The sequence below is a fragment of the Capricornis sumatraensis genome, chromosome 14 (assembly GCF_032405125.1).
Source record: "Capricornis sumatraensis isolate serow.1 chromosome 14, serow.2, whole genome shotgun sequence".
NCBI classification, from domain to species: Eukaryota; Metazoa; Chordata; class Mammalia; order Artiodactyla; family Bovidae; genus Capricornis; species Capricornis sumatraensis.
The window spans coordinates 86,903,649-86,928,317 of record NC_091082.1 but is presented as its reverse complement, the minus strand read 5'-3'; the positions used below and the strand labels follow the sequence as shown (position 1 = coordinate 86,928,317).

Here is a 24,669-nt window from a genome sequence, read left to right as displayed (position 1 = left end):
CCCAAGGCCACAGACCCAGTAGCAGCACAGCCAGAATCTGAACGTGGGTCTGTCCAGCTTACAAACTCAAGCCACGCTGCGCCCTGGCACACACCCTCTTACTCCAGAGCTGCTGCCGCTGAGGACGCCCCCACCCCCAGCCTCAGGGGACCTCCAGAGTCCCGTCCTTGGTCATCAGCACACATTGAGGAGAGGGGGGCCCTGGGGCTTTTTCTACAAACATCTAAATATGCCCATGACTGGACCACAAGAATTCAAACTTCTTTCAGATCCATGAGTAAATCGAACATAGGATAAAATGGACTTTAAAAAAATTATGTTTTCTTTATGCCTTTTCTAAAATGCTCTCATTTGATACATTTAGAAATACCCACTCTGCCCTGAAGGAGGCTGCGATAGCACAACATGTGAGATAATGGCCAAGCAAACGGACCGGTCAGAGATGCTGCCCCCCACCCCCTTCTCAGCAGCCAGGACACTTTCTCCTGCTCAAGCCAGGGACTGTGCCCGCAAGCGCCCAGGAAGCGGCTCCTTACCGGGTAGCCCCACGAGCCGTTCCCCGCCTGGAACTTGGAGTAGAAGCTGCTCCGGCTGCTGGTCCCGTAGCTGTTGTAGTTGTCGGCCAGGCTGTCGTACATGGAGCCTTGGGGACAAGGACAGGGGTTAGGACGGTGCCAGCCCTGCACTGCCCCCAGGCCTCGTCCCCCGGGGCGTCAGTGCCCGCAGAGGAGACCAGGAGGACAGGGAGCAGCCCTGTCCCCGCCTCTCCCCCTCAGCCAGCCTCCTGCACAGCCACACAGCTGCGGGCTCAGCTCTCAGGGCCCCGGGCAGCCAGCCCTCTTCCAGGGTCTACCTGTGGTGGGCTGGCACCAACAGGTCAGGAGCTGGCCTGGGGGGCCTCGGGCCCCTGCCGCCCCGGTCCAGGGAAGCAGGACCCCTCGCTCCACGAGAAACGCCTTCCTGCTCAGGGGAAACAGCCAGGAGGTGGACATGCTGGGCCCAGAGGCTGCACTCAGGGCTACGGGGCAGCACCCGAGGATGCGGCCCACGCCCAGCGGACTCTGGTTCCCGACCCAGGTGGAGCGAGGGGCCTCCTTCCTCTCCCAGGCACCCCCGCCGCCAAAGGGGGAGCAGCCACCAACCTCAAAGGACCAGGAAGGAGTAATTACTGTTTTCCCAGAGCGTGTGGGCCCACAGATGACAGGGTCCCATCATGATTATTAGGGGCAGGGTGGCTTCGGCTTGCAGAGGGCGGCCTGGAGACATGCCCCCTTCACCGGACGGCGGGGGTTGCCCTCAGGACAGCCAGGCTCTGCCCGCAGCCCTGGAAGCTGACGGTGACCTAGCCGGGGCTCCGCTCACGCTGCGCCTTGTGCTAAGCCTCGGCTGCAGACGCAGAATTGTAACCGTCAATGAACCCAAGCTCAAAACCTGGGACCAAGCTCCACCTGAGAGGCTGTCCTGGGTCCGGACCCCGGGCCGCATCCCATCTGGCGCCCCATTTCCTGGACCAGGAGCTGTGGCTCGACGGCCAGGGCATCGGGAGCGAGGCTGGCCCCACAACCTCATTAAGTGACAGCCCTGGGGAAGGCGGGTCCCGGCCGAGGGCCCGAGCTCAGCTCCAGGGGCAGGGTCTGGCTCAGTCCGCTCCCCACCGGGCTCTGGGCCCCACAGACCCCCACACCTCCAGGGGTGGGCACTGAGCCCCCGAGCTGGGAAAGAACACAGAGCAGGGGCAGCTTTGCAACGTGCCTGGAGTCCCCGCCTCAGGCCGCCTCCTCTGCCTAGAGCCAGGTGACCCCAACAGCTCGTAGGAGGGACCCTGCCCTTGATTCCCCAGGCCCCCACCATGGAGGGCGGCTGGGGTCACTGGCCGTGGCAGAGACCCCTGCCCTGCAGCCTACAGGTGTTGAAACTGGGCCTGGCTCTGGGCCTCGGTGGGGGCTCCCCAGGTGGCTCAGGGGTAAAGAACCCGCCTGCCAGTGCGGGGTGCGCAGGGGACGCAGGTTCGGTCCCTGGGCGGGGAAGGCCCTCTGGGGCAGGACTTCAGGACCTGGGGAGGAGGTGAAGCATACTGAGCACGCTTCAGTACTCTCACCTGGAGAGCCCACGGACAGAGGAGCCTGGGGGGCTACAGTCCATGGGGTCACAAAGAGTTGGGCACGAGTAAAGAGACTTGGCACGCACTTGCCCTGGGCCTGGCCTTCCTCTTCTGGAGAAAGAAGGGGTGGCCTCTCTGCACCTCCAGGTCCCATGGCTGTGTGACCATAACGACTCTCGCCTCATGGCATTGAGGGAAGCCGGCCTTCTTGTCTCTAGAGACAGGCTTCAGCAAGGAAGCCTTGGGCACCAAAGGCTTCATCATCATCTGCTTGGCTGCCAGCCTCAGGGTCCCTCCAGAGGTGTGCCCGTTGCAGGGTGCCCTGGGCCCAGGCCTGACTCCCGAAGGGGCTCCCCTGAGGCTCTGACTCACTCCAAGCTCCCTGATGACCAGGCGGCTGCATCTCTTCCCTTCTCAGGAAGCCGTCCCTCTGAAAGGCGACCTTCGTCAGGAGGAGTCTGGGGGCAATCTTGCAGGCATGGACACCCAGGGGAGGCAGCTGACAGCCGGCATGCTGCCCACCTCCCCTCTGTCCAGCCCACTCCCACAGCCCTTCTGGGTGGGGGGGGGAGGACAGACCAGGGTCCCACAGGGCAGGAACTCCTCACCCAGGGGCGGGTGTGGGCCAGCCAGCCACTTTGGATGGAAATCTGGGCTGAAGACAGACACGGGGTCCTGGGACAGGCATCCCCAGGAGGCCCCACAGAGGGCAGGCTCCCACGGGACCCCCGCCCTGCTCGAGAGGGAGGCAGTCAGCAGTGATGTCACTTGTCTTGTCGGTCACCAGCTGAAGCATCTCTTCCCCAATGCCTGCACCTGCCCGCCTCCCTCTTACTTCCTTCCACATGACAGGGGGGTGGTTCTCTGCCGTGGCTCTGGGGCACCCTATCAGCCAAGGCCAGTCCCTGTGACCCAGGGGACTGCGGTGGTGACAGGTGTGGGTGGCAGCTCTCACTTCTGGTTGGACCAAGGTCTCCAGGCCCTTCCAGGCAGCTCCTGAAGGCACCTTCCCAAGATCACCTGCCACGGGGGGTCAGACTTCCTGACTCCCACTGTGAGCTGCCTGGCTTGGCCTCCTTGTGAGAACGAGGCTGCCATCACACCGGCCACCACTGCTTCTCTGGCAGAAGGCAGCCGCTTGTGGGCTGCGGTTTCGAGGGAGGGGAGTGCAGAGACCTCACACACTTGCAGTCACAGCTTGCCGTGTGCCAGATGCTCGAAGGGGTGCAGGCGGGAGGGGAGCCGTTTGTGAGCACTGCTCCCACAGCAGAAGCAAGGCCCCCTCTCCTGACTCGGGGGTCTGGTTGGTGAGCACCACCCTCTGAGTCGAGCGCAGCAGGAAGAACATGGGGCTTCTTCCTGAGAGTGATGGGACAGCTCTGATGGCTTCCCCACCGGCCCCTTGACCTTTCTGGACACCACTCCTAGGAAGCCTTCCACGATGACCCCCACCTGGCCCCTGCACCCCAGGGTGCCGTCCTCTTGGTGCTGGGCATAGTGAGGTATGGCGCCCCCTGCCCAGCCCACACCTGCAGCAGGGCACTGGGGTCCTTCCCTCCACTCGGCCAGGTCCCCCCTCACCCAGAGAGGCACCTGGTTGGTCCCTGAACTGGGGAGAGACTGCAGCCAGAATGCCCACGGCCATAGCCCTGGACAGGGGTGGGAAGAAGGGTCCCAGCACCGCTCACTCCACATTCAGCCCACCTCCCGGGGAGCACGGCACCCACAGTCCTCTCAGGAAGGGCCGTGGGCCTCTCTGTCCAACATGCGTCTGCCACGAGGTGTCTGCCCACCCCAGAAGTCTGGGGTCAAAGGGCAAAGGTCTGCCTTCCCCGTGGGGTCAGCATCATCGGCTGCTCTGCCCGCACAGAAGCCTCATTTGGGTCAGCGATCAGGGGAGACCCATGCCACAGAAGACAGCACCTGGGGCCCTCCCCTCGGGCCGCACAGGGGGCGACTTGCCCCGGGTCACCGGGGAGCCCTCGTCAGGATGCCCAGGGCTCTTCCCACACCGGGCAGGCGGACCCACCCGGGGTGACTCATCCTTCCACCTCCAAGCTTTCCGTGGCCACACCCGCCACACCTGAAACATTCCTGCTCTCCTCTTGGCGGGCCCCGCCCGCTCCCCCAACCGGACCACGGCCAGCTCCTCCTGGGGAAGACCCGGGAGCTCGGGCCTCCCATGGAGCCGGTCAGCACTCGGCCACCTGCTGGACGCACTCCATGCTGTGGGCTCCTCGTGTGTGTGTGTGTGCGTGTGTGTGTACGTGTGTGCATGTGTGTGCATGTGTGTTTGTGTGTGTGTGCATGTGTCTGTGTGTGTGTGTGTGTTTGTGCATGTGTGTGTGTGGGGGGAGGCCCCCACCCACGCCAACACCAGGACCAGACCCCACCTGGAGGAGGCTGCTCCAGGGCAGAGCCCACCCCCCTCCCCAGCCCCTACACCCCACTCCCACAAGCCGCCGGCCCTCAGAGAGGGGCGCCTCTGATGCCCCATGAGGGCGTCTTCCGGCTGCTCTTGCGCTTACGTCGATTCCTCAGCACAAAAGCTTGAGAAAGGACACCCGCTACCTTTTGGCCCCGAAACGCCTTTGCTTCACCCCCTAAATCCCTCCCATCAGGGGTGCCCAGCAGAGCGGGGCCCACAGTAACAGGGACTTCAGTGAGAGAGTAAGGATTGTCAGGAGATGGCACGGGAGACGCCTGGGCGCCTAGACCGTCCGGCAGCCCGGCGCCTGCCCTCCCACCCCTGGACATCGCAGGAGATGTTCCGCCCTCGCCCAGGCCAGCAGGGAGCTCCGGATGTGCCACCCGGCCCTGGACGGGGGCGTTCTGCCCAGCCCCACAGCCAACCTGGCACAGTCTTGCCCGTCCCTGCGCACGTGTAGGAACAGACACCAGAGCGGCCTGGGCCGCCACATCCCTGTCTCCCCCATCCCTCGCCAGCACACGTGACTCCCGAGGGCCGGCCGGGGCCTGCTCAAACCAGCTCTGAACCTGCTTCTCCTTCTGATGATCTGTGCGCGGCCACCGCTGAGCCTGAGGGTTGAGCCAAGGGCAGGGCTGGCACAGGGGGCGGGGCTGGGCAGGGCTAACCCCGAGGGGGGTTCCAGAGTAAACGACTGTCCCCAGCTACTGCTGTGCTGGGTGCCATTTGTGTGTGCGTGTGTGTGTGCGCGTGTGCGTGCGTGCGTGTGTGCGTGTGCGTGTGTGTGCGTGCGCGTGCATGTGCGTGCGTGTGTATGTGTGTGTATGTGTGCGCGTGTGCGTGTGCATGCGTGTGTATGTGTGCGCGTGTGTGTGCGTGTGCATGTGCGTGTGCGTGTGTGCATGCGATGGGGTGGTCCCCACACTGGGTCTCTGTCTGAGGCAGGGCGGGGACACGAACAAGGCTTCTTGAACTGTTGAAGCCCATCTGCCCACACTATCCCCACAGTAACTGAAGCACAGCTTCCAGGGTGGCGCCCGGGCACGCGCATTCTTTAAAACCCCCAGGCGCTGCCAGCGTGTGGCCACGGCTGAGAGCACTGTGCACTGGGAGATGGTGTTTCAGTGGGTCCGATCTTCCTGGAGGGAGACCGGGAGGGCTGTGTCTTGTGAGGAGCGGCCTTTTGCCGCGGCAGGTGGTTTGCGGAAACGGTCTGTAGAGGCAGCGAGACAAGCAATCTGCTTCCAGTGAAACATCTGGGGGTGATCACGCCCCACCTCTTATGGCTGCATGGACCCAGAGAGAGGCAGGGCTGGCCTGAGGTCACACAGCAGCTGGCAACAGCTCCAGAGAGCGCTCATGCCTCCTGGGGCTGCACGAGCTGGGAGGCGGGGTGGGTGTGCGGGTGTGTGAGGACACCTGTGCGAACACATGTGTGCCTCAGGGGTGCGGCCAATAAAGAGCCTTGCACGAGGCTACCTTCCACTCCCGGGAAACACTCTCATTTTGTTTTGTTCAAACATCACACACCTTCTAGGAGTCATGCCCTGTAGCAGAGGCAGCTCCCAGAGTTTTAAACCCGGAGCCACTGGTGTATTGATACAGAGAGTTTGGTGCGTGGGGAGAGGAGTTTGTTTTATTTGTTTTTTTAAGCTTTATCAATGAGCTTAGCAAAGCAGCAGGAAGCTGGGACGTGTGTGCCGTGGAACAGCCGGACTACTCGGCGTTTCTGCATGTGTTGTAACAGGCCGGTGGAAATGCTTGCTAAATCCTCAGCTCCAAGCCAAGGGGTGTTGTGAAGAAAGGAGCACTGGCTCCCGCGAGGTTTAATCAGGACACTGCTCTGGGACAGGCCGCCACAGACACCCTGCCCTCCTCGTCCCTCGGCACTGGTCCCGAGGGAGAAGCCCAGCAGAGCCTGAGCCCGGCCCGTACCTGGGACAGGACACCTTCCCAGAGAGCGGAGATCAGACCCCTGCCCTGGGCGCAGCCTCGGGCTGAGACACGGCCCACGCAAGCCCAAGAGCCGGCCAGCGCGGCCCTAGATGGGACCGTGCCACCCCTCCCCCTGGGTGCGAGCCTCCGCCAGCAGGGTCTCGGGGAGAGGACACCTGCCCCGCGCACCCCCCACCTCTGCCCGTGCTGCAGAGGAGGGTGCAGATGGGACCCCCAGCTGGTAATGACGTGTCTCAGGGCAGTGGGCAGAGCGGCAGGTCAGTACTACCTGGAGTGAGGAGTGGTGTGCAGAAGGGAATGGGCTCCAGCATGTGTGTGTGTGCGCGCGAGTGTGTACGTGCAGGTGTGTGTGTGCACGTGCGCGTGCGCGCGTGTGTGTGTGGGCGAGGTGGTGGTAGCAGGTTTGGGTTTGAGTCTGAGTAGGCTTGGCCAGCTTTCAGCAGAGCTCCGAGCGGAGTGTGAAGGGCGTGAGCACAGCCGGGCCTTCTCTGGGGCGGGACGACAGTGCGCCAGCCCCTTCCTGCACAATCCGCCCCACATGGACTCCCCCTCAAGGGGGTCACATTTTCCAGCCCCCATCTCCCACTGGGCTGCCACCTCCCCAGGTTCCGCCTGCTTCCCACCTGGGCTTACACCCTTTGCCCACGGGCACCATCAGGAAGAAAGGGTAGCCACACCCCAGAGCCCCTTCAGGAAAAGACGGGGGGCAGGTTCCGAGCAGATTCCTCCTGCAGGATCTCCAGGCCCCACAGAGCCCCTCCCTCCATGGGGACTGCCTGGCTGGGCAGGGCATCTGTCTGGGCCCAGGTTTTGGGGGAGGGCATGGCGTCTGCACCAGACCCCTTCCACGGGCCCCTTTCACCATCCTCCACGGCTCCAGGCCCGTCACGGACCAGGTGGAGAGCAGCCTTGAGGGGCTGGAGCCAGGACGGGGGCCGGGAGAATCAAAGACCCCACAGAAGCCTGCTCTCCTGTCGTGGGAAACAGAAGGAGAACCGAGTCTGTCCTGGGGCGGAGGGGGACGGCCTGGCATGTGGTCCCCCCAGGGACCCCGTCACCAGTCCTGGGAACCAGAGCACATGCGCCGAGTGAAACCAACGGGACAAAGAGAGGCCAGAGCCGGCAGCGGTGGTCACGGAGCAAACAGGGGGCGCCTGGGCGGCGCTTGCAAAAGGAGGGCATCCCTCCTAAGACAAAGCCAGACAAACCAGAAACACCAGCTCCAGGTGGCCTGATGGCCTCGCCCAGTTACAGCGCCCGCTGGGGAAACTGGTCCAAGCCAAGGGTAAAAGGGACACGCCTACAAGGTCAGCCCTCGGAGAGGGACGCGCCGGCCATCGGCAGAGTCCACGCACACCTGCTGACGCCCCCAGAGGACCTCGGGGAGGAGGCGCAAGAAGGGGAGGGGATGTCACCACAGACAGGGAGGCCGGGGCGCCCAGCCGGCACCCTGTTGGGGCTGGGAGGGGGCATCGGGCACCTCGACTGGCTGGCTGTCTTCTCCGGAGCTGCGGCCCCCAGCGCAGGCCAGGGAGGAGCGGGCGGGGAGGGACCGGCGAGCCCTGCCCCAGGGAGAGAGGAAGCCGGCGTGAGCAGCGACTGCGCTGTGCCCAGAAAGGGGCGCTTGTTTTCCAGTCCCACTTCCAAAAAAGGCTGGAAGCAGCCGCAAAGGCACCAAGCAAAAAGGAAGCTGCGACTCTGAGTGGGAGCCTGGCGGGAGAGGAGCCGGGGCAGGAGCGCAGAGCCACCGGCGTGCGGGCTTGGGCGCAGAGCAGTCCTCTGCCAGCCATCTTCCCGGCCTCAGCCCTACCTGGGGCCAGTCAGGGGAGAGAAAGAGGCACGGGTGCAGAAATCGTGAGCTGCCGTGTGTGTGTGTGTGTGAGAGAGAGAGAGAGAGAGCGAGAGCTGGTGTGTGTGTGTGTGAGAGAGAGAGAGAGAGAGCTGGTGTGTGTGTGAGAGAGAGAGAGAGAGAGAGAGCTGCTGTGTGTGTGAGAGAGAGAGAGCTGGTGTGTGTGTGTCTGCGTACCCTTGTGCATGTGAGTGTGGGCCACGGGCGGGGGTCCATCCCCTTTGTGTCCCCCTCTTTGCTACTCTCATCTACCCCACTCTCTCATGAGCTCCTGACTTGAAAAATATACCTCTTTTTTTTTTTTTTTTTTTTCCAATAAATAAACCTTGGTTGACCTGTACTGGTTTACAGTCTGCAGCTTTCTTATTGGCCTTAAACTACTGGGCTTCCCTGATGGCTCAGACAGTAAAGAATCTGCCTGCAATGCAGAAGGCCCAGGTTCAGTCCCTGAGTTGGGAAGATCCCCTGGAGAAAGAAATGGCAACAGACTCCAGTATTATTGCCTGGAGAATTCCATGGACAGTGGAGCCTGGGGGGCTACTGTCCATGGGATCCCAAACAGCTGCACACACACGACTGACCCGACTTTCACAAACTTAACCAAATAATTAAGTAGAAGGTACCTGCTGGCTTACATGTAATTCTCACTGGGAAATGCTCTGTATGAAAGTCTTTGGTCTAGAACTTCCACTAAGGCGCCTGTCAGGTATCAGACCTTCCTCCCTGAGTTTCAAGGGTCCTGCCCCTTTCTCCTGCCCTTCCCTAACAGCTGGGGGACCTCAGTGCAGCAGGGAGGGGCTGGCCAGGCCCATGCCTAGATCAAGGAGTGCCCAGCACCAGGGCCCAGCCAGGGGTAGGGGCGGTTCGACCTCCAACCAAATTGCCTCTGGCCTCTAAGAGGCATACTTCTACACTGGCTGAGTGGGCAGGTGAGTCCCAGGGAGAGGGGGCTGCTCTCAGCCTCGGGGCAAGGGCGTCCTGTACCCCTCTCCGGCCTCAGCCCCCAGGGTCCGCGCTGCCCTGGGGCGACCTGGGAAGCACACTGCCTCCTCCGGGTGCGAGGCTCCGGCGCTGGCGCCATCACAGGGGCGCCTGCCTCCTGGGCCCGTTCCCGGAGTGCGCGCCCCTCCCGGGTTCTCGGCGGGCTCCGTGACTCCCCGCCCATCCCAGCCAGGCACTGGGCGCCCCGCTCCGCCCCGGACTGGGACCCCACAGCTAAGTCCGTGAACGTTGGGGCGGGAGGGGTGAGGGACGCTCGACCACGGGCAGCTGGGCAGGATCGGCCTGGGGAGAGACCCCCGGAGCCGGCTGGGGAAGAGAATCCCTGGACCCGAGGTCGGCCCTGACTGTCCGCCGCTGAGCGGTCAGGGCCGCGGCTCCAAGGTGGACCAGGAGGCAGGGCGCGCCCGCTGGAGCCCTCCGCGCGGACCCTGCCCCGCGCCCCCGGATGGGGACGCGCGCGCCCCTCGCCCTGCCACCTGGGAGGCGCGTCGGGGAGGGGCGAACGGCCACGCGGGCATCCGGCCTTTACCTCGGTTGGAGTGACTCAGGGTGGACGACTGGGAGGACTTGGACTTCTGCCGCTTGACGGTCATCATCACCTGCTCCTGCACGCGCTGCCGGCCCGACGTGCCGGTCTTCATCTTCTGGTCGGACGGCAGGGCCAGCGTCGAGTTGTCCTGGTCCTGGAAGCACTCGTAGGCCAAGGCGGTCTTGAGCGGCGAGTGGTTCATGGCGGCGCGGGCGCGGGGCGCGGGGCGCGGGGCGCGGGCCTGGAGAGCGAGCCGAGCGGCGCGAGGTGCGGGCGGCGGCGGGAGCGGGCTCTTCTCGCGCTCAGCGGCTCCCTGTGCCCATAGAGCGACGGTCCGCGCGCGCGACGGCTCTCGGCTGCTCCCGGCGCCTCCACCCGCCGTCCGGGGCCCGGCACTGCAGGGCCCGCCCTCCGCCAGACTGGATATACCGCCCCGCCCCGCGCCGCCCCCTCCCCGCCGCGGCCGCTCCGCCGGAGCCCCGGGCGCCGCGAAGCGGGCCGGGCGCTCTCGGGGGCAGGGCTTCCAGTCCCGAACGTGGACCGTGGCGGCTTCCTCCTTTCTCTCCCTTTGTCCCCGTCCCTCTGGCCGCGACCTGCCGAGGCGAGGCCGCCTCCGGGGAGCCGCCCTCTGGCCCCGTCCTGCGCGCTCAGGAGTAAAGCGTGCGCGCAGCTCGGGCCGCGGGAGACTTCTCTCCAGGAAAAGAGTCCTTCTCCACGGGGCGCCCCGCACAGCCCGACGCCCGTCTCCCTCCGTCCAGGGGTCAGGGCAGAGACCAACCCTGTGGATGGGGGCTCCCAGGCTGACGCAGAAGCACAGCCCTGTCCAAAGGCTCGGCGCTAAGACAGCTTCCGACCTGAAGGGAAGAGGTGGGGGCCCGAAGCCCACCCAGGGCGAGACGTGAGATGCAAAACCACCGGGTAGCACCCCCACCCCCATCCCGGGCATGGGTTCCCCAGGGCAACACTGGTTGAACAGTGGATGTCTCTGAAACTCTGGACTCAAATCCTAAAATGGGCTCCTGGCCCATCTTAGGGGCTCAATAAAAGTCAGTTTTAACCGATGAATGAGGACTGGCTAACTTAAGGTAAATTAAGGTAACATGAACTAAGTAACTCGAATCCTGCTGAGATCCTTACAGACAAACTGGAAGGTTGCCTGGCCTTTTCAAAGTACCCGGTGGTGGATTTATTACTCTGGGAAGTTGCGCCCGCTCACCCACACTCCCTGGGGACATGTCTAGTGACGCTTCGTTCCTATAGCCTTGACTTCAGACCTGGTGTGTAACAGAAACTGAAGATTTTAAACTTATGTGGATGGAAATCTTTCTAAAGGCAGGCACGCTGCCTTTCCCCGTTAAGCAAAAGGCCCTGAGCACAGTCGTGCCCTTCCTGACACACTGGACATCCAGTGCTGAGCTGCAGTGAGGCCCAGGGGCTCCTCCAGCCGTCGCCTCTGCTCTCCTTTGTAGCTGGCACTCAGAGCTCATGTCCTTCCCTTTCAGTTTGCCCTTCTGCGCTGTAGAGGGGACGCTCAGAAGCTGCGCTTGTAGGGATGCTGTGAGGAGGGATGGAGAAGCCCGAGGACGGTCTTAGGGCCCACGTGATGGTCCCTCTCTGGCTGCCTGAGACGTGGGTGTTACACGCAGCAGCCCAGCTGTTCTCCGTAATGCATTCCTGGGAGCCACGTGCAGAGCAGAATACCGTAAAGCATGTCATGGCTTCAATAGAAATAGTTTGATAATTGAGGGTTAGGTCCCTAAGAACTTAGTGCCAAGTGAGCCAGAGGTGGGACCAACGATAGGTCGCAGATGGCCAAGTCCCCCCCTGCAGACCTTGACCATGGCTTCCAGCTGTAAGATCCCACTTCTAGCCTCAGTCTGTCGGGGCTGGCCATCATCGGGCCCACCCTCTGCAGTTCCCTGACCCAGGGAACAGTAGCTTGCCCCTGGTCACCAGTTAATACACGGCGAAGCCTCCATTCCCATCAAACCTGGCTCTCCCTTCCACACGACCAGCCTCCTTGTAAAAGCCCTATAAAATGGGCCTTAAAGTTCAGGGCACACTGATGACAGAAGTGCCCCATCGTCCTGTAAACACATAACAACATATAAAAACACGAGTCCATTGTATCACACACTTGGACCATCTACAACCTAATATGCTGGCCATAATAAATGTTAATTACATCTTTAAATAATGAGAGTTTTGCTACCTGTAGGATGCAGAAAGGTCCCTGAAGAGGGTGATGGAAGTAGCCCATATTGCTACAAAAGGCCCCTGGAGGGCAAAACTGATTCTCTTTAGAATCGCTTCCAGATATGAAGTTTTTCTAGATGCTTCTCTATGATTTTGGTATTAATATTGTGATACATTGAAAGCCACAGCAAGTATTCGCTGTGCTCCCACCAATCAGCACGGTCTGGGCCGTTACATGGACAGCCTGGTTTGAATCCTTACGATCTTCCTATGAGCTGAGTACCAGCACCATCATCTTCGTTTTTCAGATGAGCAAACAGGCTTGGCACGGTCGCCAGGCTGGTGAGCACAGGCAGCCTGGACCCAGCCCTGGGGCACCTGGGGACAGTGAGGCACTGCCTCTTTGAGATGTCCCCATGACAAGCAGCCGCTGAAAGCCTTCCGTGGACCAGCCTTTTTACAGCATCTGTTCCATCACATGGCATGAAAGCCAGGCCTTCGGGGACCCAGCCCCAGCCGCGTCCCAGGTTCGCTTCATGGTGCTGGACTGGTCCCCTCCTCTGTCCTCCCCACCAAATTTGTGGAGTGAGGAGGCAGACTTGGTAGCTCCCCAGCCCACCATCACCCTAACGCCCGGACCAGTTACCTTGTCTCTCCTGCCTCCAACATCAAGGAGAAAGGAAGTGTGGACGCAGATGTGGATGGAGGGCGGGCTGGTGCCAGGAGCCCGTCCACGCTGCAGACACGATTTTATCTCCCCACACCGCCCCCCCAACCTGCAGGAGATATGGCTTTGCCAATGAGAAAACACACTCAGAACCATGAAGTCAGTGGTGCAGCAGAGACCTGAACCCAGTCAGACCTCCACCTGGGAGAAAGAAAGGAAGGGGACTAGGGCTTCCCCCGTGGTCCAGCGAACAAGACTCTGAGCTCCCAAGGAGGAGGCCCCGGGTTTGATCCCTGACCAGGGAACTAGATCCCACAAGCTTCAACAAAGAGTTTGCAACTAGAAATCCCGTGAGCCACAACCAAGACTCCATGCAGCCAAGAGAATAAACAGAAGTTTTAAAAAGAAGAAAGGAAGAGGGCTCATGCCACAGGTCTGGGACCACGGTGAGGCTTATTCTGGCTGGAAGACTGGTCTCAGGCCACAGCTCTTGCCATCCATCACCTCCCTTCTCCACCTGCCCCAGCCCTGCCCCATGGGGCCCTGCTCAGAAACAGGCTGAGAGGGCCACGGTCCCCAAGGAGAGAGCAGAGGTCATGACGGCCCCTGAGATGAGCATGCCTGTAGATGGTAAAGATACCTTGGCGGGTGTGGGTGACTTGAGTCGTGAGGGTGTGGGGCGGTCTAGGGAGAAAGCATCTTGTAAGAAGTTAACTCTGACTTGATTCGGAAACAAGAGTCGATTTCATCCTCAAAGATGTCGCCATGACGAGTACGAATGGGGGTCTCACCCTCTCCCTGCCCGGCAGGCCGCCTGTGACCCCGAGTCCACCACTCCCAATGCTCAGGCTCGCAGCTTTGTGACCAAGAAGTGGACGACGGGTTCCTTCATTTGACGGTGTTCCGTGAGGACCGCCCGCTTGGCAGGCCCTGTCCTAGGACACGATGCTCAGAGAGACCAAGTTCCCCTGCATCCAGCTCACCTCCTGGAGGCGGGGGAGGCAGCAGTAGCCGATCCAGTCTGGAGCCCTGGCCCGGGTGGAGGCTGAGAGCAGGCCCCTGGGGCTCCTGTTTCAGTCCCCCGGGTGAGGCGGCCACCTCCACTCGAACCCCAGATGGAGCCAGAGCTGGCGGCTCCCAGGTGGACCCCGAGCTGGAAGGCACGGCCCGCCTGGTGCAGCCCAGGCCTCCGGCCCCTGCCTTGTCCACCCGCACCCGCCCTCCGCTGCAGGCAGCCGTGAGCCTCCCGTGACGCCTGCCCAGCTGCTCTAGCTGAGTCCCTGGTCAGCTAGTGGGTTCCCCAACTCGGGAGACAGAACCTTCCCGGGGGACCCCGCTGCCATCCCCAGCCTCTCACAGCCTCCTCTCGCTCTCATCCCTCCCAGCCCTGCCCGCTCTCCTGGTGCCCAGTGCCCACTCCCTGTCTTTGTGTGGCTGTCGCTCCGTGTGCAGCTTGCTCAGGCTGTCCTGTGAGCTGTCCCGGGGCTGAAGGGCTGCACTGCGGGCCAGTGCCTGCGGACAGCACTGTGAAGGGTGGCCTTCACCCTCTGAGGTGGTCTGGGAGGGTCAGAGCCCGGCACTCAGGCGATCGGTCTCAGCCGTGTGAACCATGGGTGTAAAGGCCACAAACCTGACCATGTCCTCAGGACCCATAGACCTGCGTGGCCTCGGGGTGTGTAGGGGAGATGCGCACAGGTGGGCACAGGCAGGCGGGGTCCCGCACGGCTCTGTATGGTGACGGGAGTGCCCTGTGTCTGTGCTGACTGCTCCAGCTACAGCACAACGAGGGGCGGGTAAAACAAGAGCCTGGAATTAACAGACACTCGCGCTCCTATGCCTGCGGGTCTCCCAGGGAGGGCAGAGCTCCGAAGAATCGCAAGGAGAGATGAGAAAGCTTTCCTCAGCGATCAGTGCAAAGAAACAAAGGAGAACAGTAGAATGGGAAAGACTAGAGATCTCTTCAAGAAAATTAGAGATACCAAGGGAACATTTCATGCAAAGATGGGCTCGAGAAAGGACAGAAATGGTCTGGACCTAACAGAAGCAGAAGATATTAAGAAGAGGTGGCAAGAATACACAGAAGAACTGTACAAAAAAGATCTTCAAGACCCAGATAATCACTATGGTGTGATCACTCACCTAGAGCCAGACATCCTGGAATGTGAAGTCAAGTGGGCCTTCGGAAGCATCACTACAAACAAAGCTAGTGGAGGTGATGGAATTCCAGTTGAGCTGTTTCAAATCCTGAAAGATGATGCTGTGAAAGTGCTGCCCTCAATATGCCAGCAAATTTGGACAACTCAGCAGTGGCCACAGGACTGGAAAAGGTCAGTTCTCATTCCAATCCCAAAGAAAGGCAATGCCAAAGAATGCTCAAGCTACCACACAATTGCACTCATCTCACACGCTGGTAAAGTAATGCTCAAAATTCTCCAAGCCAGGCTTCATCTGTATGTGAATCGTGAACTTCGAGATGTTCAAGCTGGATTTAGAAAAGGCAGAGGAACCGGAAATCAACTTGCCAACATCCACTGGATCATCCATTGGAAAAAGCAAGAGTTCCAGAAAAACATCTACTTCTGCTTTATTGACTATGCCAAAGCCTTTGACTATGTAAAGCACAACAAACTGTGGAAAATTCTTCAAGAGATAGCAGTACCAGACCACCTGACCTGCCTCCTGAGAAATCTGTATGTAGGTCAAGAAGCAGCAGTTAGAACCTGACATGGAACAACAGACTGGTTTAAAATTGGGAAATCAAGGCTATTTATTGTCACCCTGTTTATTTAACTTATATGCAGAGTACATCATCCACAAGCTGGAATCCAGATTGCCGGGAGAAATACCAATAACCTCAGATATGCAGATGACACCACCCTTATGGCAGAAAGTGAAGAGGAACTAAAGAGCCTCTTGATGAAAGTGAACGAAGAAATGAAAAAGCTGGCTTAAAACTCAGCATTCAAAAAACTAAGATCATAGCATCTGGTCCCATCATTTCATGGCAAATAGATGGGGGAACAATGGAAATAGTGACAGACTTTATTTTCTTGGGCTCCAAAATCACCACAGATGGTGACTGCAGCCAAGAAATTAAAAGGCGCTTGCTCCTTGGAAGAAAAGCTATGACCAACCTAGACAGCATATTAAAAAGCAGAGACAACATTTTGCCGATAAAGGTCCATCTAGTCAAAGCTACGGTTTTTCCTGTGGTCACGTATGGATGTGAGAGCTGGACCATAAAGAAAGCTGAGCGCTGAAGAACTGATGCTTTTGAACCTTGGTGTTGGAGAAGACTTTTGAGAGTCCCTTGAACTGCAAGGAGATCCAACCAGTTCACCCTAAAGCAGATCAGTCCTGGGTGTTCACTGGAAGGACTGATGCTGAAGCTGAAACTCCAATACTTTGCAACAAGCTGACTCATTGGAAAAGACCCTGATGCTGGGAAAGATTGAAGGCAGGAGGAGAAGGGGACGACAGAGGGTGAGATGGTTGGACGGCATCACCAACTTGATGGACATGAGTTTGGGTAAACTCCTGGAGTTGGTGATGGACAGGGAAGCCTGGCGTTCTGCAGTCCATGGGGTCGCAAAGAGTCGGACACGACTGAACTGATACTACTATCCATAAAACAGATAAGTGAGAAGCGAGTGCGGTCTAGCTCAGGGCGCTAGACAGTGTCGCCAGGTCTACAGCACAGGTCCATAGCCAGCTCTATTCTGCTCAGTGCCGTTCAGTCCAGTCGCTCAGTCGTGTCCACTCTTTGCGACCCCATGGACTGCAGCACGCCAGGCCTCCCTGTCCGTCACCAACTCCCGGAGTTCACTCAGACTCGCGTCCATCGAGTCAGTGATGCCATCCAGCCATCTCATCCTCGGTCGTCCCCTTCTCCTCCTGCCCCCAATCCCTCCCAGCATCAGAGTCTTTTCCAATGAGTCAACTCGTCACATGAGGACGCCAAAGTACTGGAGCTTCAGCTTCAGCATCCTTCCTTCTGCTGGATAGTCAATATTCTGTGATAATCTATGTGGGAAAAGAATCTGAAAAAGCATCTGTATATATACACACATATGTATAGCTGAATCACTTTGCTGTACATCTGAAACTAACACAACATTGTAAATCAACTATATTTCAATTAAAATGTTTTTAATTAAAAAATACTAAATGAAGTAAAAAAAAAAAAAATTCAGTGCCTCAGACAAAGCGGCCACATTTCAAATGCCTCAATGCATGAGTGCAGTTATTAATAGCACTTTAGCTCAGAAGGTAAGGAATCTGCCTGCAATGCAGGAGACCCAAGTTCTATCCCTGGGTCAGGAAGATGTCCTGGAGAAGGGAATGGCTATCCACTCCAGTATTCTTACCCAGAGAATACCACGAGGTCACAGCGTCAGACACAGCCGAGAGACTAAGATGACGACGGGCCCGGGGGCCACCAGCACGAGACCTTGCCGGCCTCTCTAGGCTTCTGTCTGGGGCTTGGATTTGTTCTAAGAGGGTTGAAAGGCCACTGAGGGACCTGAAGCAGGAGGGACGAGTCGCTCCACAGCCGCCTCCTGCCACCTGTCAGCTAATCAGCCCTGTTTGCCCAGGAATTCCCCCAAAACAAGTGAATTCAGTGCCCCCTCCAGGGGGCTGTGTGCCTGGCACCTACCTGGCAGCCCCTGGCACTGTATGAGCCTGAGGGAGGGCTGAGAGCGTCCTTTCTCTCCCCGCTGCTCACACCGGCACACACTGCATGCTCAGAAAATCCTTGCTGTGTCACCCAGTGCACCTGCCTGCTCTGGGGCCAGGTCTCTGGGACAATGGAGGCCCAGCCTTCGATTTCCTAAAGGCTGGCTTCTCCCAGCACCTTCCTATTCCTCTCACCACCTGCTGGCGGGGGTACCCCCAGGAGGCACGCGGCCCCAGCCCTCCTCTCCGCCTCCAGGGAGCGCAGGGACCCTCTCTGCACACCTCCTGAGAGAAGCCCGCCCCGGGAAGTCAGAGTGCCCTGCCCCTCTGCCCTTCCAGGTCATCTTGGGGAAGACCAGTCTAAGGAAGTGTCCTCCCAAGGATCTGAACGAATGAACTCTGTGGTGGCCCCTCGCAGGGTTCTGGACCCCTGCTGCGCTCGGGGGACCAGGGTAGGACTGGACAGACCCTGGACTTCAGTCCTGGTGTGACCTCATGCCACCCTAGGTGTGGGTGCCCGCAGCCCTGTCGTCCCAGGCCATCGCGCCTGGAGAGTCCGCCCTCGAGGGGGACGTGGAGCGGCAGAGGCCACGCCCCAAGCCCCTCGCGGGGGTCCTGGTTGGACGACGGGAGCACGTGACCCGGGACCCGGTCCCCGAGGCCGCGCGGGACCCGGGGGCGGCTGTGCCCCTTGATCCATGCCACCAGCAGGGGCCGGGGGCCAGCTCCGGCCGAGTGGGGCGGGGAGCGGGGGCCTGCGGAGCCGGCGAGTCTGGGCGGGTCCGGCTCAGGGCCCAGGCCGGGCTGTGCACGCGGCCCCCGACACCCGGGACTCTCCGGGAGCTGCCGCTCTGGTCTCCCTGGGTGGGGGGGGGGGTGCGGGGCGGGGCGCCGGGGGGGTTGGATGGCGGTGTCCGGGCTGGGGGCTGGGCGGGTGATGAATAACAGCGGCGGCCGGCCCCGCCCAACTGGCTGCTGTCAGCGCGGGATCGGGATCTGCTCCGCCCCGCCCCGCTGCCAACCCAAAATTCCAGTTCTGTCCTACCCACGCGGCCAAACCCAGCGCCCGCCCCGGGCCAGCGCTGCTGTTTTGCAAACCTGTGACAGGACTGGGGTCCGGGCGGGGCCTGGGCCTCAGGATCGGGGTGGGGGCGGGGGGGGAGAGGGCAGGGGCACATGGCTCCCTGCAGGACTGAAGACCCCGGAGCACAGGCTCCAGGGGGTCCCCAGGAGGCGGCCTGGGGAACAATGCAGCCACTACTAGCTGTGTGACCTTGAACCAGCCGCTTGACCTCCCTGCCTCAGTTTCCTCCTTTGTTAGGTTAGTCACACCCAGCTCACAGGCTTCTTGTAACCATAAACACGTATAAAATGTTTACCACCCGTCTAGCCCCGTGCCAGGTGCCCTGCAGGAGCTTAATGATAAGCGGAGCATCCTTCCCTCCTCCCTGAGGCCTCCTGTCCACCCTCCCCCCCCAGAGCCCCCTGCACTGCCGGCCACTGCTGCCCCTCCCAGGCTTTGAGGCCTGGCCTGGCCCCTCCCCCCTGCATCCTCTCCCCTCCCCCTCCCGGCCAGGACCGTCCTCTGTGGTCCTGACTCTGGCGTCATTGACTTTGGAGACCTCAGAACGTCACCGGTGAAGGGGGTCTCGGAGACCATCTGCTCAAGCCCTGGATCCGTCAGAGGAGACATCTGAGGGCAGAAACGATGGGACCCCGCCTCACACAGGCCTCCTGCACCCCAGAGGCTGGGCCGCGGCTCCCTTTGGGGGACAGTGGGGGGCGGGCCGACTGGTGAAACCGCAGGGAGACTGAGACCAGGCCTTGCTGGGAGCGTCCTGGTATTTGGAGGCCGTGGGAGCCGGGAGCTGGCAGGGCTGAGGTATGAGCCACCCCCCGCCTCGCCTCGGGCTCTGTGCTCCCCTGGGTCCCACAGTCACCTGCCCCAGCCCTCACAGCCTCCTGGTAATAGGATGAGTCACCTGTCCGCGCCCCAGACAGGGGCCACACCCAGGCCAGCTGGCACCCCACGGTGTTTCTGCTCTGAGCTGCTTCCTGGCAGCTTGCCAGCCGCAGATGGGCACCAGTGGGGCTGGGCTAAGTCCCGCTGGGGGCGGAGCCCTGTCTTCATCGACCCCCCTCAACCCCCGCCTTGGCTGGGAGCCCACCCAGTGCTTTCTTAGCAGGAGTCCAGACAGCCAGCAGGCCAGGTGCCCTGGCTCCTGGGCCCTGTGGGCGCTGGGCTTCAGGCTGCTCCCAAAGGTCTGCCGTCTCCTGCTGACCCTGCCTGCGTTGGGGGCCACAGGGGTGTGATTTGTGGCCCCTCTGCCCTGCTCCTCCTCCCAACTCAGCTCCATCACACCCTGCCCTCACCCCCCACCCGCAGGCACCCCCTCCCCACAGCATCCTGAGCTGGACAGCTTGCCTTCCCCAGCGCACGGTGAGGCATCCGCGTCACCAGCATCCCTGAGACAAGGCCCGGTAAAGCAGTGCTCAGATGTCCCATCGGTGTGTTCTGTTAGGACATCCTGTGGCCAGTGGCCTGTTTGGGCACCGCTCTGCCCAACTGCCCTCCTCCCACCTTCCAGGAGGTACTGTCATCCCAGAGGCCCTGCTTGGGGTGTGCTGGACCGGGCCCATTTGTACAGGAGCCGGAGAGAAACGGGGGGTCCTCTGATGCCGCCATCTGCAGCCCTGGCCCTGCGCTGGCCCCTAAGCTCTGGAGGGGCCGGGGGGCCTCTCCTCGCCCTGCAGGGCCACCCATGCTGGCCTTCTGCCCCCAGGAGGCCAGGGCGGCTTGTCACGGAGGATTCTGCCCCCACCCTGCTGGCCTGGGAACTGGTGACTTTGAACTCTGCTGAAGCCAGACACACCTGCCCACCTCACTGCCCTCAGCTCAGACCTTGGGCTGGGGAGGGTGGGCACAGTGCCGTGGTGGTAAAATTCGCGGCCTTTTGGGAACGGGCCGCTGGGGGCCGAGGGCGGTGGGAGGCAAGTGTGCGGTCCACGCAAGGAGCCCTGAGAGGGGATGTCCTGGGGGAGGGAGCACTCCCTGGCGTGGCTCACCTCTGGTTTTTGCACAAGGCTTCGTGACCCTGCTTCCTGTCTGTCCAGGTCTTCAGTCTCCAGAGTGGTCTGGCATCTGCCCATCCGTTTCCCTCCCAAGAAAAGTGTCGCCCCGTTAGCGCCCCCACTGTGCAGCCAGGGCTCAGAACGACTGTGGGACTCAGTGGCCGAGCTGAGCCTGTGAGGTCATCCCTGCAGCCCTCAGTGGGGGACTTCCCTCCACACCCACCCCCAAGACAGCACAGGACAGTCTGGGGTGGACTGAGCTGCTGGAGAGCACAGTCATCATGGGGGCACTGGGGCACCCCCCAAAGGATGTGTCCATATCCTGCCCCCAAAACCTGGGGAAGGGACCTTGTTGGGAAGGGGTCCTTGCAGATACAGTCAAGCGAAGGATCTGGAGATGAGGTCACCCTGGGCTGCGGGTGTGCCTGAAGCCCATGACCAGTGTCCTTCTTGGAGGAGGCAGAGAGCGATGGAGCCAGGGAAGAAGGGCATAGAGTCAGCAGCAGGAGTGGCCGTGCCACCAGCGCTGAGGACATCTGGGCCCCGGAGGCCATTCCACGGGCTGGGCTCTCCCGCAGAGCCCCTAGACCATGAGATGGGACCCTGTGGGTGTGAAGACATCGGATGGGTGCCAACGTGTGCGGCTGCCCTGGGAAACAGACTCAAACCCCGAACGCTCTCGGTCACCTGGCCTGAGCTGTTGGCCTCCTGGCCAGCCCCAGGGGAGCCTGACGCGGTGAGGGTGTGAGACCCAAGGCTGGGGGACAGCACGGCGTAAGACCTCGACCAGGGGAGGGGGCCCCGGCATGGTGCGGCCCCGTGGCCTGGCACCCCACACAGGCCCGCTGCTCCTGCCCAGCACCTGCCCACCGCCTGCCTCTCTCCCCTCTGCCAGCCGGCTTTGGTTTCACTCGTCCCCAGAAAAGAATGTGCTCCAAGAGCTCTGGGAAAATTAGCCAGGGAGTCACCTCCCCGGGAGGAATTCACAGGAATTTACGAGGCCAGCTACACCTCTGCGGGAAGTCAGTCTCCACACCCCGCCCCTGCCGCCCCCTCCCCAGGCCTGTGGCTTCATGCACCCCACTTAATGGGATGTCTTCAAGCAGCGAGGGGATGCGGCCGCAATTAAGCCCAACGGGGAAACACAATGGGGCCCTGTCTCCGAGGGGGCGGTCACCCTGAGAGCTTACGCAGCCTCACGCGCCCTGGGAGGCATGATGCCTTCTTTCATGCGGGTAAACTGAGGCGTGTGCCTGGGAGGGGAACCAGAGCAGGGCTCCGGTTCAGTCACTGGTTCACGACACCGGCCAAGTCCTTGGTCCCGAAGGTCCATCCTCAGGGAGGGATGGTCTACCAGCCTTCAACAGGAAGTGCAGTCTTTCTTTTTTCAGAAATCCCTACACGATTTGCTGGAACTGCTCAGAGATGTCAGATTGGGCTCGACCAGCTTAGTTTAATAAGCAATGGGACGTGGTGGGAGAAAGGAGGATGGGTTTCCAGGGGGAAAGAGCCCTGGCCTGGGGGTCCTTGCCCCCCAGCTGCCTGGCCAGGCCCCCGTGTGACTGTGGACGAGTCACTGTGTCTCTGGGCTTCATTGTGTCTCTTGGCCTGTGGAATGAAGGAGCCTGGTGGGCTACAGTCCATGGGGTAGCAGAGAATCGGACACAACTGAGCCACTAACACTTTCACACTTTCTGAGTCACTGGAGAAATACCACAAAGGTCTGAGTTTTTCTTTTTCTAGTCCCCTACCTGGATTATGCAACTTTTCATCATTTAAATTTTCCCCTTCAGCTAAAAGAAACAGACATAACGCAGATTTGGGAATAATGGAGAAAGTGATATGGATTGCAATAGAGATATCTGTATATCGGTATAATCATTTCTAGTTTGGAAACTGTTTACCATATAAGCTCTGCCCTAAGTCAGAGCTTCTCAAATCTGAACGTGCGTCGAACGCCCTGGGAGTCTCCTTATGACGCAGGTCTGGGGAACACCCGGGGCTCTGCATTTCAGATGGTGCAGGTGCTTAGACTGACGGCTCTCAGGACAGGCCGCCGGACGGGCTACGGCCAACACTGTGGTCCCCCGGGCACCGCCCTCCCGGGGCGCTGCTTGAAGAAGAGACAGGTTCCTGGTGTGAGAGATTGTTGGCTGCAACGTCCAGAGCACATGTGTGTGTCTTTAGAAGCCCGCGGCAGTGTGATCAGGACTCCTCCGTGTGGGAGACAAAGGCTTCCCTCAGCAGGGCCCCGTGGGTAACCCTGTGAAGTGGGGGCCACAGCACCCCCCTGGCAGGCTTGTTATGAGGATTAAGCAGAGCAAGATGGCTCTGGGCAGGGCCACAGAGCAGGGGCCTGGCCGCCAGCCCCTCTCGAGCCCAGTCCCCTTTGTGGAGGGCACAGCCGGGGAGCTGCCGCGGCCGAAATCTCACTCTGGAGTCCAGCTGCCAGGTGACAGCCCCCGGGGTGCCCCGAAGTCCCAGCAGCTCTGCTATCCCTGGTGTCCTGGAGGCAGGGCCCCCTGAGTGCGTCGAACCTCTTGGAAGCAATTGGGGAGCCTGCGAGGGGCCTGGGGAGGCGGGGGTGGGAGGGAGAGCGTTTCCCTTGGGAGACAGCCCTCTGCCTGGAGGTGCTCAGAGTTCACGATCAGTCTCCATGGCAAAGCAGCCCCCGTGAGTGTTGGGGGCAAGCTCAGAGACCCCCAGCGGGGCGCCCCATTTCCCCACCCCGCCTTGCATCACCCTGCTCCCTCCGCGGGCCCGGAGTGGCCGCCGTGATGGCCCTGCGGCCTCCTCCCCAGGCTGCCCGTGAAGATGCCCTCACCCGTGCGGTGAAATCTGCGAACTCTCTCAACAAAACGATTACCCTAATTGCTGTTTGTGCTGACTCTTGCTTCTCCCATCAGCTTGGGTCTGACAGTGGGACAGGCATTACTCACCCCACCGGCTGTGCAGAGCAGAGCTGGCTGCGGGCCAGAGACGGGCCCCTGTGGAGGGGCTCGGCACGGCCCGCCCGCCCAACCCGCCCAAATGCCCGCCCCGCGCTCGGGAGGGGCTCTCTGACCACACTCGGGTGTCTGTTTCTGGGTGCGGAGCTTTAGGTTTGCAGACGTGCGGTGTTTACATAATACAGCTAAATATGCAAAAAAAAGTAAGGTGAGCTACCTTATTGTCCAGACCCGACCCCAGGAAGGCATGAGCCCCTTTCTGATTCTGATGACGGTGCAGAACCCAAGCAGGAAATGAGCGCCCCACCACGGGAGGTCGAGGGAGGCCGGTTCTCAACAATCCCTCCTTGTCCCTCAGTCTCTGGTGAGTGATGAACTCAGCATCGAAACTCCGCGTCACGGCTGCTCCTGCCGCCCCAGGATTGCCCGAGGGCACCTTCCTGGTGGTGGGTAGTGGGGTCTGCCCTTGCCCTGGGTTTGCAGGCCCCATGCCGCATCAAGGCGAGGCCCTGGGGCTGCTCCTGGGGGCACAGCGCCATCTCCCACCCCAGCCCTCCTGGCCCTGAAGAGGCCCAGCCCTGGTCGTGACACACACTCTGTCCCAACCTGGGTGTGCCCCCGCAGCCTCCTCGGACCTGCCAGTCAGCACTCTCAGCCCCACCTGCAGCTTGGGGAGGAGGGGCAGGGGAGGCCCTGGAGGCATGGGGGGAGGGGGGAGGGGGAAGGGGTGGAGGGATGGGGGAGGGGAGGAGGGGGAGGGGGTGGTTGGGGGAGGTGGGTGCCCAGGACCGCCTCCTCTCCAGACTCCCCATCTACTGCCCTGTCCCGGGTGGATGGGGCCCCAAGGGGACCGCTGGGCTTTCCTAAGGGGCCTGTACAGGACGCTGGGAAGGGAAGGAGGCTCCTGCATGGGGACCGCCACCGGTCCCTGGGCATCCCCACCCTTAATGGAAGGCTTCTTCCCTCCTCCAGCCTAGAGCCAGCTAGTGGGAGAGGAGGGCAGGCCCCTCACACCTCTGGCGCAGGTCTCGGGAGGGCCGTCCTCTTCCTCCTGTCGGTCAGGAGCATCTCTGCATCATCCTCTTCTACGTGGGCAGGAAGCCTCCTGCATCCGTCCAATCACAGGGGACCTGAAGGGAGAAGGAGAGACAGCCAGACCCCGGGAGGGGAGGTGTGGGAACCCGCTGCCGCCTCCCACAGAACCTGGGGGGCAAGAGGGGGCTGGCGCCCGGAGGACTGCTGGT

At 61.1% G+C, this 24,669-nt stretch overlaps 2 protein-coding genes across 2 annotated transcripts in view; both read right to left on the bottom strand.

Moving 5' to 3' along the window:
• The window catches only part of PKP1 (plakophilin 1), a 37,823-nt gene extending 27,756 nt beyond the window's left edge, over nt 1-10,067 (bottom strand). The window contains exons 1-2 of the mRNA XM_068986487.1: nt 9,866-10,067; nt 537-643 (exon numbers count right to left, since the gene is read on the bottom strand). Coding sequence (XP_068842588.1) covers nt 537-643; nt 9,866-10,067 — 309 coding nt within the window. The remainder of the gene's footprint in view (nt 1-536; nt 644-9,865) is intronic.
• Nucleotides 10,068-22,682: 12,615 nt separating this feature from the next.
• LOC138090318 (immunoglobulin-like and fibronectin type III domain-containing protein 1) overlaps nt 22,683-24,669 on the bottom strand; it is a 53,855-nt gene continuing 51,868 nt past the window's right edge. Inside the window, exon 27 of the mRNA XM_068985805.1 lies at nt 22,683-22,983. Coding sequence (XP_068841906.1) covers nt 22,683-22,983 — 301 coding nt within the window. The remainder of the gene's footprint in view (nt 22,984-24,669) is intronic.